The following is a 16,489-nucleotide window of genomic DNA, read 5'->3' on the forward strand; positions in this document are numbered from 1 at the left end:
GCCTGTTTCAGCACCTCGGGAGAGTTCTTCACGTCCGCCTCGCATGGAGAGTCTGTTCCCTTTCCTGCAGTCACCCGAAAAAATTCCAGGTCCCCCTTCTGCTACCAGCGTCGCGCTGTGCCTTCCAGGGGCCCCCGAGGTGGACGCCATGGCTGTTATAAACGACCTCCATCCGCTCCGCTCCGAGGTGGACTGGGACGAGGTCGAGTGTCGGAGCCGGCCAGCAGCGCACCCTGTCCTCCCTGTCATCCAGGTCCATCCCGCTGATGTTCGCGCTGGTTTTCGGCCGTCATGTGGTAGCCGCTTTTAGATCATTTTCTCCCACCGTCGCTCCGGGCAAATCCGTAAGGGATGGCATTTGGTTGCAGTGCCTGAGTCAAAGTTCCAACAGGCTGGCTGCACTAGTAGATTTGTTCCGGCCATGCCCGGATGTCAGCGTTTCATTCATTGGCTGGATATTGTACCCGCAGGGTTGTGTGGAGGGGATGTAGGTGGCAGCAACTCCGTACTTGAGTGTGTATTCGCCCGCGGGAGCCGGCAGGGGTTGCGGAACAGATACGCTGACCTGGGCCTTGACTCCCAACTACTACTAAGGTGTGGACCTGCGCGGGGTGTGTGGCGAGGCCTTTGTGTACACGGGCTCGGCCTCGGCCGTGGCCTGGTCATTAGAGGAGCCTCCACGTAATTGTTTCCAAGTCCGTGTCTGGATACATGGACGGACCTGCCCCTGTTCCCCAGGGTGGCTGTGGAGGGGAGTACCAGGCCCGCCCAGCGCCTGTCCCTTCTGCCATCACACTCGGGGCAAACAGGTGGCCCCGGGACCCTACGGGGCAGTGATGGTGGGGTCCCGAGCGTGCGTGTGTTAGCGCGCGGTTGGAGTGGGGTCTCTTGATGGGCTGCGGTTCCCGGAGGCCCCAGTGACCTGTGGACCAGCCCCGTCAACAGCTGAGATACCAAAGCTGGTATTTTCAACAAGCGAGTAGACGAGGACACGCTCTGCTGTGACTGTAGCCACAGATGCTGGCTGTCCCAGTGCGCAGGGCCCCGGGCTTCCCCAGGACCCACCACCTGGCTGTGTCCCTGGTGCTGGAGCTGCGCCAGCTTTCCTGCTCCCTGGGCTCCAGCCCAGATATCAACTCGAGTCTCCAGCGCTCAAGGGTGGGGTCCTCACGCCGAGCACACCCCCTGCAGGGGCCCAGCGCGGTCATGGCGACCCTCCCTCGCAGTCTCAGAACCGCGTGTCAGGCGTCCTCTTCAGAGATTGTCGGCTGCCCACACCGGAGAAAAGGACGGGGAGGCTGACGCACGTCCAGGTGGTTGGCACCCGGGATGCCCTCAGGGCTTCAGGAACCGATCTGTGTGGCGTTGGGCTTGCGCTCTCCCGGGCAAACCGAACCCGCACAGAGAGGAACGGACGCTCTGCTGGCTCTGCCCGCGGCCCCTGCCGCCCTCCCGTCTCCGAGGTGGACCGGGACAAGATTGGGTGTCCGGGCAGCCAACGGTGCGCCCTCGCCGGCCCGCGGTCCGGATCAGTCCCGCTTTCGTTCCCGCTGGTGGTTGTCGGGCGCCACCTGGTGGCGGCTTTTGGATAGTTCTCTCCCTCAGCTCCGTGGCAATCGGTGAGAGGAGTTGGCTGTGCTGCCCCGGGCCGCGTTGGCTCCAGGAGGCCGTTGGCGCGAGTGTGATGATGGGTCTGGTCCGCCCCCCGCGTCGACGCTGCTTCTGTTCGCTGGAGATTGTGCCTCTGCGGGGTGCCTGGGCGGTGACCATCTCCGCAGCTGGCAGCCAAAGTCTGGGGCCGCCTACACAACTCGACCAGCACCCGCCGGTGTCCCCCTCTGTCCATGGTGAGACGGAGAGGGTGTCCCATGCCGCCCTGCTCTGGAAGTGGGGACCGGGCCGGGTCGTCTGTGGAGTCCCTGGTAGGAAGTCCCTCCTAAGGCGGTAGGGTCATCGGAAGAACCTCCGAGGAATCTTCTTTTAAGTCCGCGTTCAGAGACACGGAGGACCGTGCCCTGCCTCCGAAGGTGACCAGGGAGGGGAGGGTGCTCTGTGTCAGTAAGCGAGCCCTCACGGTCCCGGTCGTCGGACATGTCTTTCTCACCAGTATTTGAGTCGCGCTCCCGGAGACGAGAAGGGCCTGCGCCCTGATGGCGCGGTAAAAACTTGGAGCACACAGCCGGCCTCCAAGCCCCTGTTTCACCACGCTCCTTAGTCGACCACAGGCGTGGCCCCGGGAGCCCCAGGGCGTTTAATGAGATGGTGTTGCGGGGGGCAGGGAATGGCTGAATGCATCATATCCCAAGAGGCCCACTTGGCCTGTGGACCACCCTGTAAGCAGGCGCAGTACATTTTCACCCCAAAATTGTTATTGTCTGCGGCCGGATAGGCAAAGACACACACTGATGATTGTGGCCTAAGAGACTGACTTTATGTGAAAGGATCCAGGTTTAACCATGACCCGCCACCCCGGCGCTGCTTCTACTGCCGCGGTCGGCCACCGGGACCTGCACACGGATTCTCGTAAGCCCCGGGCCTAGACTCGCCCGTGTCTCCAGACTCCAGGGCTGCGGGGGTCCTCGACTGTGCCCTCACTGCCACAGGCGCCCCAACTCGTAGGTTCCATGCTGCGTGTTAGACGTCCTTTTCTAGGGTTGTCGGCCACATTCGCTTGAGAAAAGGGGGAGCAAGACTGACAAAGCCCTTCCAGGGGCTTGCTTCGCATAACCATCCATGGGCCGCTTGCACTCTCCCGGGGTGGGCCTAACCCGCGGAAGTGCACTGTGAATGGGACGCTCTGCTCGCTGTGGCCAACGTTTGCACCGGTTGTTGGACACCACCTGGTTACTTCTATGTCTTCCTGAGCAGGGGCCGATTAAGGTTGGCTGAGGCTCCGGGGGCAGAAGAAAATATTGGGCCCCTAAAAAAAAAGAGAGAGAGAGACAGGGAAAATAAAAATACATGTTAACCATATTTTATGCAGCGTAGTAATGAAACCAAACTTGGTGTCATTAGAAAAAAAGGTAAAGTTGGCGTTTTGCGGGGCCCTTCAGAAGTTGGGGCCCAGGGCGTGCGCCTGGTGCGCCCGCTGTTAAATCCGCCTCTGTTCCTGAGCTCCGAGAAATGGGAAAGGGATGGGATTTGGCCGCGGGTAAAGCGGAATTCCGGGATGCCTCCGACACGATAAGATTCAGCCCCGTCACACCTGCTTTTGTCAGTGCTGCATCCGTTTGCCGGGTATAGTAGCTGCAGGCATTTGGGGGAACTGCTCGTCGCCGCAATTCCTGGGCTGGTATGGGACCGTCTGTGCACCTCCGCCCGCAGGAGCCAAATGGGACTCAGCGGAGAACATGAAAGGGTGTGGACACTAGCCTGGGCTGTACGTGGAGCCCCGGGTAGGGTGGTCACGGGAGATCCGTTGTCCCTCGGAAGGAGTTATGGCGTCGCCTCAGTAGAATTTTTTTCAAGTCTGCATCCTCGGATAGAGCCAGACCCAGCCCATGCAGGTGAAACTGGGAAGGAACATTTGTCCTGCCTAATTCCTGCCTGGAAGGTCAACTAGATGGCCACGAGAGCTCCGAGGCAGTGATGGGGGAGTGTTTGAGACTGGCTGTGGTTCCAGGAGGTCTCTGTGACTTGTGAATTGTCCAGGTCAACAGACACCATAACATTTTTTGCTCAAAATTGGAATTTTCTACCAGATAAGTGGTCACTCCAGAAATCATGGCCAAAGAGGTTGTACATTTCTCTGGGCTTTACCATGTCACCTGTCTGTGTCCTTATAGTGTCTGTGTACGAATCTCATGCGGCCCAGGCCCCCATTACCACGGTGCTGTCACGGAACTCGAGTGAACCTTCCATGCCTCAGACACACAGTGTGGTCTTGACCCCACCCTGCAGAGTTAGACCCATGTCAGTGATGCATCCTGCTCTTGGGTTGTTGGTTGTCCTTGCCTGACACAGCATTTCTGGTTACTGTTCTTTGGGCTTCCCCTTGGGGCTTTGCATACCAGCTTGTGCTCTGACAGGCCCAAGTCAGTGGACGTTTGTGACGTTCATGGTGGGCTGTGGTGCTTTGTTAACTCTTCCTAAAGCTGGTGGCTGCTCCTCTCTGACCATAGATGGTGCAAGGATGGAAGGGGTGCGGACCTGCCTGATCTTGCTCCCCCATGCTCATCCTCACAGTGTGAGTGGCTGTGTCTCCCCAGAGTGGGAGGCCATCCCACTAGATCCTCTGTGGCACCCGTGGAGGATCCAAGTCACCCCTTTTGTGCCCAAGGATGAGAAAGGGTATTGTTTTCATCCCAATGACCCCTTGAGATTCCACCACACTGGGGACCTATAGTGGATGCTTTGAGGGTCCATTGTACCTCCAGGGCCAGAGCAAGTGTGGTGTTGAAGCTAGTGACTGGTCGCCCATGTCTTTGAAAACATTTGTTTTCAGATGTTTAACTTTGGTTTTCTTAATAAAAATGCTAACCATGACCATCGCTTCGGCCCTGTGGAGGACCCCAGTGCGGGCTCCTGGCCCCACTCTGGATGCTCAGTTGTCCGGAGCCTTTGAGTTCCACGGGCTGGGGGAGGAGCGAGGCCCTGGTGAAGAGGCTAAAGCCTTGAGGATGGAGACACGCAGCACGAAAGCACCAGGTGTGAGCGATCCCAACTGAGCATGCGCAGAGCCCTCTTGGAGGACAGGTGTGGCCCGCAGAGATTCTGAGCTGGCGCACTGAGCAGGGCGTGCAGTTCCCCGTAGCGTGCCAAGAGGATACCCGTTCCCCACCCCAGGCAGCTCCCCACCCACTCCATCCTGAGCCACAGGTGATGGGTGCAGACAGGTAAGACTGCTTCACTTGCAATTGTCCACGCAGTGTGACTTTGGAGCGGACACGGAGGTGAGTGAATGGACCACACACTGTGGGTGAGGGAGGCATGAGAGGCGCAGAGGCCCCAAGTGTCATGGGGGGGGCCCCCTCGTGCTGGTAGATCCCAGCACGTCTTCCCGTTGACCTGGCTGCGTCTGAGGCCTTTCCTGGAACCCTCCCCAGTGCGTTCCCCTCCCCTCCATCCCCTCTCATGGTGCTTCCAGCTGTCACAGCCCCTAATGTTCTGGTGTGAAGTGTCTCAGACCCGAAAGCATCCCACACAACTAGCGAGCAGCGCAAGATGTCGTTGTGTGCGCAGTAAGGAGGTGACCGCAGGGCGGTGGGCTAAGCCCAGCAAGATGCCTCATCACCAGGGCCACCTGTGCTAACGGCCTCTTGGCTGTGTCCTGGCAGACGAGGCTCCCCGGCGTCTCTCTCGTGCTCTAGCTGCTGGCATGGTTTTGTGCCTAGTTTGAGGCACGTGGCACTTGGGCTTTGGGCGGGCCCTCCTCGGAAAGTGTGATGGCCTCAATGGCACATGCCCTACCTTGAGTCAGCCTCATCTAGGACAGGTTTTCCTTTTCCGTGTTGCAGGGGCATCATGGCTGATGTGCCCCTCACTAGCTGCCAGGGTGTCACCAACTAGCATGCCCTCCAGCGCCCTGAGCTCCTACCAGGCCCATCCTGCCCAGCAGCACCTGCTAGTCTCTGTAGAATCCAAGAAAAATACCTCAGGGCTCCTAGTGACTGAGGCAAAGTTAGAAGCAGACAGAGCCTTAGTAGCCTTTTCCACAGGGGCCTCCAGTGTAAACTGTGCCTCAGATCACTAAACTGCCTTCCAGCACCATCTCTGCCCTCTGAGCCACCCATTATGGAGTTCCTGGAACTGTGTTTTGACCAATAGGACTGAGGCTTTCCACAGCGCCCTAACCCTTTCCAATGAAGACTATTTCCCCAGCTGAAGCTGAAACACCAAAACTAGCAGGTGCAGCAGAACCCAGAGCAGAGCAGTCAAGCTGGAGAGGGGCTGCCTTGCCCCTGGGCTTTAGCTCACAGCTCTACTGTCTCTAATGCACTGTTCCCTTCAACATACCTCAAAATGGGGAGTCCTGATGGAACTGAATTGCTGGTAATGACCACTGGTTGACTTCTCATACCTGCCATGGGAGCAGTGAAACTGTAAGTGGCTCATTTCAGTTATGGGTCTGTCGGACTTGGATGATAAACATCTGGTGCCAATACATGTCAATGTAGGCTGAAACACCCCACCCCCAACCTGGGGGAGGAAGTGCTTGCATTTCTCAGATCAAAACCGACTGTGTCAAGTCCTGGCTGGTGTGGTTCAGCGGATTGAGAAGTGGCTGGTGAACCAAAAGGTCGCCAGTTTGATTCCATTAGGGCATGTGCCTGGGTTGTGGGCCAGGTCCCAAGTTGGGGGTGCACAAGAGGCAACATGTATTGTTTCTCTCTTATCCCTCCCTTCCCCCCCTCTCTAAAAGTAAATACAATTTTATTTTTAAAAATGTCCCTTTTCCCAACTGGGGGCTTTGGAGATTGTCCGAGACCCTGACTGTAGCCCCTCCTGACAGTAACCTACCCTATCAATTTTCAGTGGCAGTCATTATGCTGACCATGGTGACCACGGGTTGTGACTGGGAAAGCAAGTAACCCACTCTGGGTCAGAGGTAGTGGGGAAAATAATACAGATTTGTGGCCCTCCTGACATTGGAATGAGCCCACTGTTAAGTCCTTTAAGGACGAGGTAGCAAGTCTGGTTGCCACCACCAACTGCAGAAACTCCAGGTCCGTCATTTGTGGAAGTGAATCCTAAATTTTGGTGAACCATGTGCAGTGTCTGGTGCAATTCCTACACTTTTGGGGAACAACATTTTGTCACCTACAAAATCACAGTAACTACTAGGAAGTATTAACTGGGCCACTCTGCGATTCCAACAATCTATTCTAATTGGCTTCTGTTGTCTTAGAATATATAATGCTGACATAAAAAGTCATTTTTATCAGCAAAGTTTATTCAGGAACAGCAGAGTTTCGTAATTGGGAAGGAGAGGAATGTTATGAGGGGGCATTGGGAAGGGCTCTTTTGGAGAAAAGGGAGAATTCGGGGGGACAATTGCTTCTTACTGGATGAGTGGCTGGAATAGTTGATTTCTTGGAGGACATGCATTTACAATAATTGTTGGAAGCAAGTCAAATGTCCTCCATTGACAGATTTAAATGTAAACAAATTGTGTACATTCAGAGTATTTAACAATATAAGGAATAAAGTATTTCCTATAAGTGTGACATGTATGACCATCAAAAGTAATATGAGCATGAAATCGAAATTTAAAATCTTTGAGAGCACTTTATGACTCGAATCATAACATTTTATAAGATACAAAATCTGTGAAAATAACATCAATCCCTAGTTGTCAGGAGGGCAGAGGGATTTTAAAAGGGCACAATGTGAGAATGAGAGTTCATAGTTGTTCATTATGATTTTGATCACTTTATAGATGCATGACAAAAGTAAACAACTATGGAACTATGCAGTTCCATAGCATGTTGATATAATAATTCATATGGAAATCTGGATCCTCCTAAATTTTTTTCTCATAAACAGGTTTAGAAGTGTTGACTCATGCTTTCTGGGGGGAGCACAGCTCTGCCTCAGGGGCAGGAAATACTCAAATGATCTTATTTGCCAGTATTTCCTGACAAGTGCTTGACTGGGTCACAAGTTACATCCTTGGTCCCTCACTCGTGTTTTCATTTCCTTGCCCCTGCAGCAATATGTTCAGATGGAACAGTGCAGACACCACTATAATAACCAAGGCTGTATTTGCTGACAACAGCCTCAACTACAGTTCACTGAAACGTGTGGAGGGCACACCCTCTCCAGTTGCCACACTCTCACCCAGTGTTTTGATACAAATTATGGTTTCAGTCCAGCCCCAGCAGTCTTAAACCACTAGCAGCAGACAACTCGAGACATGAAAGGCACAGGATTCCTTTGCAGTACCTGGGAAACAGCCCCCCGTCCCCCATAGTACTTGGCAATGATGTGACATCCCTGGGAAAAGGGAACCAAGTTACACTTGTCAGAACCACTGGATGTTGTCAGTCTTACCCTCCTTCTCTGGGCTAACATCAAGGGCATAAATGAGGACCACAAAGGCTGTAAGTCTCTCTTAGGAGGCCTTTAGCAGCAATCCAAGTTAGACCAGAACTGGAAGCAAGCAAGCCTTCAAGCTACCGTTATCCCACCTGATCTTGGCCAAATTAATTGTCTGGATTATGCTGTAATTAGTCAAAAAGGAGGGAATGAGTCCCCCGCTCCCACCGAGGTGGTCTGTAGAAGTGAGAAGGCTTGTGGCGGGGAATGAGCTCAGGCGAGGGAACCAGCAGGGTGGAGTACACAAGGCTCCAAAATTCTTCCTATGCACGACAAACTCATGGGGGCGGGGGGACAGAGTCTCTCTACCATGGATATTGAGATGCATAAAGTTCAACTTCAAGCAGGGGGCTTCCTAATAAAAAAGAAGCATGTTCCCTGAGGCAGGTCTCAGGCTTTTCTTCGGTGTGGACTTTCTGGGGCCAAACGACATTATTAAACTATCTATCTCTGGATTAAGCTGTCATGTTGAATTGACAAGAGAGCAGCGGCTGAAGTGTCTGACCGAGCCATTGCACATTCATGAGGTTATCTGGTGTGAAGCTTTCTGTGTTGAATGATGTGTGAACTCTGGCTAAAGGATTTCCCACATTCCCCACACTCATAAGGCCTTTCTCCTGTGTGAACTCTCTGGTGCTGAATGAGGTTGGACTTTTGGCTGAAGGATTTCTCACACTCACCACACTTATAAGGCCGGGCTCCAGTGTGAATTCTCCGGTGTTGATTGAGAGTGGAGCTGTGGCTGAAAGACCTCCCACAATCCCCACACTCATAAGGCCTTTCGCCAGTGTGAATCCGCAGGTGCTGAACGAGTTTGCACTTGTAGCTAAAAGACTTTCCACATTCGCTACATTTATAAGGCCTCGTCCCATTGTGAATTTTCTGGTGTTGGACAAGGTTGGAGCTCTGACTGAAGGAGTTCCCACACTCACCACACTTATAAGGCCTGACTCCTGTGTGCACTCTCTGGTGTTTAATGAGAGTGGAGCTGTAGCTGAAAGATTTCCTGCACTCCCCACACTCATAAGGCTTCACTCTATTGTGAATTTGCAGATGCTGAACAAGTCTGAGTTTGTAGGTGAAGGCTTTCCCACACTCGTTGCACTTGTAAGGCCTGGCTCCAGTGTGAATCCTGTGGTGCTGAATAAGGTGGTAGCTTTGGCTGAAGGATCTCCCGCATTCGTTGCATTGATAAGGCTTCGCTCCCGCGTCAGGTCTCTGGCAGTCATTAATGGGGGAGCTTTGGTTAAAGGGTTTATCACAATCATCACAGTCATGACTCTGAGGGTGAAGCTGCTGATGCTGAAAGAGTTTGTATTCATAGCTGAGTGGTTTGCCGTAGTCACTGCACGTGTAATGGCTCCTCCCACTATGAAAGACATCCCCGTCCCCACATGTGAAATTGCTCAGTGACTTTGCTCCTTTCAGAGTGGCCTGATGCTGGAGAAGACTCAGCATGGCCAGGAAGTCCTTCCCCACTGCCCCACAAGCAAAGGTGAGGGGCTTCCCTGACATGTGGAATTTGCAGTTTGTCACAACTGAGGCTGCGTCCATGTCCCTCTCAAGTGGCTTCTCTTCACTGTGCTTCTGGTGCAGGTTTGGACTGAACCAGGGCTGTTTTCCACAGGCATCACAGGTGTGTGATTTCAGGCCAGGATGTGACCTTGGGTAATCTGTCAGGTACAAAATGTCTCTCCCCACCAGGACACACTTCTCACAGGGGTGAGTCTCCTGAATGGCTGGTTCTGGATTTGGAGTCTGGCCTGGTGACGTTTGTGCTACAGAAGCACACTGCACAGAAAGCGCCTCCTCCTCCATTCCATACCACGAACCTGAAAGCAGAAAAGCTGGTGAGTGTGTGCTGACTCTGGGGGTACGGAGCAGCCCCATCACAGATGTGTATGAGGGACACCAAAGAATTGAATTCAGTGGATTGTTTTCAGGTTGGTGAGAGGGGCTGCTTTACACTAAGTACTGGTTCTCTAAAAGCCCCAAGAATTGCAAGGTGGTAGTCCTCCACTGACTCCTTCCTGTGGCCTTCAGTAGTCTTGGCTGTATGAAAGTTTATGTCCAGGCCAAGGAAAACCTGGTTGGAACTGGCTGGAACTGGTGTTCAGAGACTGTTTTAAAGACATATGCAATCCTTGCAATATTACGTGTGAGTTAACACGGGGGCAACTAAGGACCAGAATCAGGGTAGAAATGAGAACTGGAAGAAGTGTCAAGAATGGGGAAGCCCTGGCTGCTGTGGCTCAGTGGATTGAGCATCAGCCTGTGAACCAAGAGTCGCCGGTTCGATTCCCAGTCAGGGCACGACTAGGTTGCACGTCAGGTCCCCAGTTGGGGGTGTATGAGAGGCAACCACACAGTGATGTTTCTCTCCCTCTCTTTCTCCTTTCCCCGCTCTCCAAAAATGAATAAAATAATTGTTAAAAAAAAAAAAAAGAGAATGGGGAGGTGCAGGCAGGGGCAGGAAGGCACGAAGTGGGGGCACTGACACTGGTGGGCACAGGACGGGCTCCTGGTTTGATGTGAGCACACACTCCAGCTACACCCTACCCCAGCTGCCATTCACTGTCATGTCCATCCTGTGAGGTACCCAGGGCTCTTCACCTGGGGTTGAGGAAGAACTGGATGGGACCTGGATGACGGGAGACCTGAGGTGACAGGTGAGGAACTAGCACTGGCCCAGAGCAATTCTGTACATAACAGACCACGGGAAACAACTAAATGTTATAAGGAACCTCGGGGGAGTCTTGTGAGCACAGCCCTTGGGACATACCAGTGACTGTGGATGCAGGTACAGATGGGGAGAAATGTCATGTAAAAGGTAGGGAGAATAACCTGGGCTGAGGTGCCGGGCCTGGACAGGTACCCAGCTAGGGGGAGGGCAGGCAAGGTCAAATGGGGCAGCACAATTTGGGCTCCAGGCTTTCGATCAGTCCACCTGGCCAGGGCATTGGAAGGTAAAGTCCAAGTGTGAGAAGAGCATGCATCCACAGTTGAATGCTGGAAACAGCAGGGGGAACACTTTCTGAAGTAGTGATATGATTGTTGAAACAATATAATAATACCGAACAGAGACTGTAACTTAGAGATGGAGTCTCGCCAGTGTGCTGGTGTGGGTGTGAGTCTTACCCAGTGAGGTCACAAGGGCAAAGTTCTCCAGCATCACGTCGTGGTACAGGTATCGCTGAGTCTCGTCCAGGAGCCCCCACTCCTCCCAGGTGAAGTACACGACCACGTCCTCGAAGGTCACACGGCCCTGCCGTGAGGTGGAGACATGAAACTACAAACCCCTCTGCCAAGGCCCTACAGTGAAGCTCCCCAGCTCAGAGACACCAGGCCCTCCTTGTCAGGGGGTGGTCCAAACACACACAACAGTCATCCACGCAGCCAGGCGATCTCCCTGAAATGTCTTCCTGGGTATACCCAAACATACCCTCGACCTTCACCTAAGTCCCTGATACCAACAGCCTGGAGCCACTGGCTTAAACACACTCTCCATGTGCATCTCTTGGGCATCTATTACCCATCATGTGGCATCAAGAGTACTTGGCACAAACAGGACCTGGGGGACCCTCAAGTGCACTGTCTGCTTGGGATCCTTGCTTCGATCTCAGCCACCTCGCACACAGCCCTGGTCCTCCACCACCTGTGCTGTACTGACCTCCCCTCCCCAGGCAGCCCTTTTCTGTATTCCTTCCCCCAGTCAGTCCTCAGCTACGCTGCTTTGCTAGGTGCTGCCGTAACAAAGCCCCAGTCATGCTGTGTGAGAGCCCATCTGTAGCTTTGTTTTAACATGATCATCGCCTTAAGGACTCTGTCGTCATCTACAGGCACGATGTGAGGTGCTGGGCAGGAGGTACTTCAACATACACATTTTAGGGGGACACAATTCAGCCCCTAATCTCATACAGGAGCTCATCTGACAGCCTGACTAAAAGGCGCCAGGCTCCACAAAAAATCCCCTTAAAATCTGGTGAGTGAAGAACAGTGAACAAGCCTTTAGGTGGGTCATCGGCCTCAACTACTACTAGGCTTCTGTATCCAGCTCCTGCCCCTGCTTCCCTTGGAGGCCTTGGCCACCTGCTCTCCTCCCGTCCTCCCTCACCTGTGTTTGACAGACCAGTCCCTCCAACTCAGCGCTAAAAGAGACCCAACTTAGCACTAAACCTCTCCTTCCCCGCCTGTCAGTAACATGCCACCTGAATTCCCTTTCCTGTGGCACACAGCTCTCCATGCAGTCCACACAGCCTCCACCACCTATTGGGTGCCTAATGCTGAGCCTGGTCTCAAACGTGCAGACCTTTATATCCAGCTGCCTCCATTCAGTGTTTTCTGAACTGTGTCAGACTCCTGGCCAAAGCTACTCCCAGGCCTGACTGCTCCATCCCTGTTAAGGGAGCTCCCGTAGCCCTAGCTGCTGAGATGAGAACTGTCACCCCTCCCATTCTGTTCCTTACTTCCCCCCAATTCCCCATGGCTGTAATTTACATTCACCTCACCCAGACCTTGTGGCAGCTTCCTCCCCACCGTCTGCTTTCTGCAACTAAATGGAACATCTCACGGCACGGGTGAGACCGCCAGCACTCTACTCCTGCCTCTGTTCTCAAGTGTTTTGCACATACTGGTACCTGGGCCCAAAAATGCTTCCATATAACCAGCCTGGGTCTGATGCTTCTCCAGCATCGCAGACCCAGGAGCTCAGAGAATGCAAATGGAGGGGACCGGGACACTCCTCCCCTAACTTGTGTTTAAAGTCAAAGACATCAGGAGGCAGAGGGTAGGGGACAGGCGATCATGGTGGAGGCTCCCTGGGCTCTGGTCCCCATTGTACTTCTGCCCATTCCCAAAGCCAGGAGACCTCAGGCTGTTTGCCCTCAGTGCCAGCTCTTACTCAGCCTCCTTGTGCCATGTCACTGTCATCAACCCTCTCTACTGTCCTTCCTGCAAGCAGCCGCCTGGCAAGCTTTCATTGTGTTTTTCCTTCAGTGAAATCCCCTTGGCTCCCAGGACCCTCAGCCGGTTATTTCCAAGTGTTACTCCACCTCACACTATCTGTTCCCTTGCAGGCAGAATGTGGACCCCAGGTTCCTGACTCTTGCTGGCTCAGTCACAAATCAACATCTTTCTGTGGTCGACCCCTGTGGCGAGTTACCCACAAGCACCTTACAGTCCTGGACACAGGGATCCAAGCTGCAGGACATAACAGGTGCCCCACACCTGAGGCTGTACAGTTTGGTGGGGGAATGTGCACTCACCTCAACCGGGCCCCTCAGTGCGGCCACTGCCATTGTACTCTGTGCAACAAGGACAGCGGCTCCTGCCCCGCCTTCTCTGTCTGGTCGTCACATCCGGAGTCTCCGAACAAGGAGCAGCCACAAGGAGGATGCTGGCAGTCATGGACCTTCATTGGCTCCACACTGACGTCGCTCCACACAGGCTTCTCTGGGCGATAATGTTCTTGCAGCTCCACAGGCCTCCGAGTTGGGCGGCCACAGCAGAACCTCCTGGACCAGAGAGGCAACAGCACTGCCAGGGGTGTCCGGGCGGCAAGGCAGGGGAGGGCTACTCTGTGTTAAAGGGGCTGTGCCCAGATTCCCAGGGAGTTGCCTGCAACCAATCACTTATGTGTTTAGACATTATTCCAGACTCCAGAAAGTAGCCAAAAGCTACCAGTTTTACCCCCCAACCCCAGCAAAGGTTATAAAGCTCCAAACCATATTCCCAAACTTTAAAAAAATCCTCACCTGAGGATAACTTTACTGATTCTGGAGAAACACTGATGTGAGAGAAAGACATCGATTGGTTGCCTCCAGTACAAACCCCAACCAGGAATCAAATCATAGCCTTTATGGTGTTCAGGATGATGTTCCAACTAACTGAGCCACCTGGCAAGGGCCATTCCCCCAACCTTTATCGGCCCGTTTTATAGCCACACAGATAGTCACTGACACCAATTATGCTCGCTAGCCTTCTATGGCTTCTGAAGCTGAGCCTACTTTTATTTGATTATTAGAGCATCCAAAAGAACCTTGAGTAGGGGACAGAGTTTCTTTCTCCCTGGAAGGGTACAATAGAAATGAATCAGTAAAGGAGCCAAATGTGCTCACCAGGGTCAGGATGGTGCCTCTGGCTCAGGCTTCCAAGAAAGGTCCAGAATATAGTCTAGTGACGAGTGCAAAGCACTCACTGCTTATACCTGTAAAGCACAAAGATAACAGAGCCATTAGCCCAGACCATGATGCCAAAACACATCACATGAAAATCACAGATTTTTGACAATATTTCCTAAACCTCTCAGTTTTATCTAGAGTATTCCAGAGGAAACATACATGTCACTCTCATAAAAATATAGGTAGATACACCAAGAGTTTCCGGATCCAGTAGAGGAAATAGCAGGAGCTGAGGTACTGGGACAAAGCCTATCAACCTGGAAGCTACTCAGGAGGTAAATCCTGCTGGGGGAAGCCCCATGCCCATTCTGTGTAAAACAGGAGATGAGTAACATCTAGCAAACCTGCCAGTGCTAGATGATCCCTTTAGAAAAAGAACCAACTTGTTAGCAAGTTGTTACCAAGGGCCCTAGGTCTTTGGGTTTCAACACATGCCCCCTTTTTGTTAAGTGAGGAATTTCTAAGGATCCCAACTCCAGTCTGAGTGAGAAAGATAATGCCCAAATTTAAGTATGTTTAAAGGCTGACTATATCTGAACCAGAGGAATGTAGTGATGGAATAGTGACTCCACTATCATCACACCAGAAAATTGTCTCAACTCACATAACAAAATCTTTCATAATTACAAAGCTGTTTTCTGTATATCAGAATAAGTCATGCAGCATCATAGTGATGGACATGCTCAATAAATTTTGCCTAAGGCTGATCCTGCAGATCATAATCTTACATTAAAAAAAAAAAAAAAGTATCAGAGCCCTTACTGGTGTGGCTCAGTTGGTTGAGCATCGTCCTGCAAGGCAAAAGATTACCAGCCCAATTCCCGGTAGGGGCACATGCCTGGGTTTTGGGCCAGTCCCTCGGTGGGGGGCATGCAAGAGGCAGCTGATCAATGTTTCTCACATATCAATGTTTCTCTCCCTCTCTTCCTCTCTCTAAAAATAAATAAAATCTTAAATTAAAAAAAATCCAATTGAAAACATGGGCAGAGGACCCGAACAGACATCTCTCCAAAGAGAACATACAGATGACTAACAGATAATGAAAAGACATTCACCATCACTAATCAGAAAAATGAAATTTTCAAACCACATTGAGGTATCACCTCATACCTAGAAGTGAGGCTATAATCAATAAATCAACAAACAAGTGTTGGTGAGGATGCAGAGAAAGGAAACCCTTGTGCAGCATTGGCAGGAAGGCTGCAGTTGGTACAACCACTATGGAAATTATGGGAGGTTCCTGAAAAAATTAAAAAGAAACTACCTAATGACCCAGCGATTCTACTTCTGAGGACATATCCAAGGAAACCCAAAACATTAATTCAAAAAGATATATATGTGCCTATATTCACTCCATCATTACTTACATCAAGATACAGAAGCAACCTCAGTACCCATAAAGAGATGCCTGGATAAAGAACTTGTACATATACACAAAGGAATGTTACTTGGCCATAAAAAGAATGAAATCTTACCAGACACATAAAGACAAATACTATATGATTTCAAAACAAAATAAATTAACAACAAAAAGGTAAACAGAAAAAACTAATAGGTATATAGCACATTTTGAAGGCTGCCAGATGAAAGGGGGCTGGTGAAAAGGGGGAAGGGTCGAAGAAGTACAAATCGTCAATTACAAAATAGTCATGGGGAGGCAGTAAGTACAGGGATGTTCATCCATTACACTGTTTACCTGAAACTAATATAATATTGAACGTCAACCATAATTGAAAAAAATTTTAACTTCTGAAAAATATCACTAAAAATGTTAAGTCTTTGTGGGTACTTGCATCGGTGAGTAGGGTAGAAAAAGGGACAAATTAAGCTTGTTTCTCGATACTTGCAAAGCTGATGAAACTGTGCATCATAAAAGATTTGGTTTATTCTGATTCAAGGTTATGTATTTGCATAAAGCATCAGAGCTACAGAATGTTTTCAAAACCATTCACAAGCTTGTTTTAATACCCTGTGAGCTAACTAGACATGTGTGTTCACCAGTTTTGTGTGCTTTCATGTCTATTGTTTCATTTTATACTGAATGATAAACGTCTGTTTGTTTTTACCCTTTTTTATAAGGAATAAGCAGGGTTTTAAATATAGCAAAACATACTTATAAGTGCTGCAGTGGAGATGGCCACCAGATTTTGTACCCATTGTATTTCCTAGCATACTTAAGAGTTGCCTGACAGAACCTAAGATACCCAATTTAATTTGAACTTCAGGTGAATAATTAATAATTTTATGTATATTACATGGGACTTATACTTTTA

At 51.2% G+C, this 16,489-nt stretch overlaps 2 protein-coding genes across 5 annotated transcripts in view; both read right to left on the reverse strand.

The window, feature by feature from the left end:
• Positions 1-6,871: 6,871 nt before the first annotated feature.
• On the reverse strand, positions 6,872-13,395 carry LOC149995686 (zinc finger protein 418-like). Of its 2 annotated transcripts, none has more exons than XM_090260983.1 (3): positions 13,302-13,395; positions 11,176-11,302; positions 6,872-9,869 (listed from the first exon to the last, which is right to left on the reverse strand). In XM_090260983.1, exons 1-3 carry the CDS (start codon positions 13,332-13,334, stop codon positions 8,566-8,568), a joined length of 1,464 nt encoding a protein of 487 aa, XP_090117109.1. In that variant the 5' UTR covers positions 13,335-13,395; the 3' UTR covers positions 6,872-8,565. The 2 variants fall into 2 exon arrangements, with proteins under 2 accessions (XP_090117109.1, XP_090117110.1); XM_090260984.1 differs by lacking the exon at positions 13,302-13,395 and adding an exon at positions 13,203-13,263.
• Positions 13,396-13,438: 43 nt separating this feature from the next.
• The window catches only part of LOC149995687 (uncharacterized), a 276,448-nt gene continuing 273,397 nt past the window's right edge, over positions 13,439-16,489 (reverse strand). For all 3 annotated transcript variants that reach the window (XR_016507843.1, XR_016507842.1, XR_016507844.1), the window contains exons 2-3: positions 14,154-14,242; positions 13,439-13,653 (exon numbers count right to left, since the gene is read on the reverse strand). The gene's annotated coding sequence lies outside the window, so the exon portion shown is untranslated. The remainder of the gene's footprint in view (positions 13,654-14,153; positions 14,243-16,489) is intronic.

Source organism: Furipterus horrens, unplaced genomic scaffold (genome assembly GCF_987537825.1).
Source record: "Furipterus horrens unplaced genomic scaffold, mFurHor1.1.pri manual_scaffold_13, whole genome shotgun sequence".
Taxonomy (NCBI): Eukaryota; Metazoa; Chordata; class Mammalia; order Chiroptera; family Furipteridae; genus Furipterus; species Furipterus horrens.

Excerpts from the sequence above, each read along its gene's own strand:
- LOC149995686 (XM_090260984.1), bottom strand. The coding sequence starts at position 13,247 with ATGTCCTGCAGCTTGGATCCCTGTGTCCAGGACTGTAAGGTGCTT. Across the intron at positions 11,303-13,202 it reads TCCAGGACTGTAAGGTGCTT|GGCCGTGTGACCTTCGAGGA; the intron begins GTGGGTAACTCG and ends ACCTCACGGCAG. Across the intron at positions 9,870-11,175 it reads TGCCCTTGTGACCTCACTGG|GTTCGTGGTATGGAATGGAG; the intron begins GTAAGACTCACA and ends TTCTGCTTTCAG.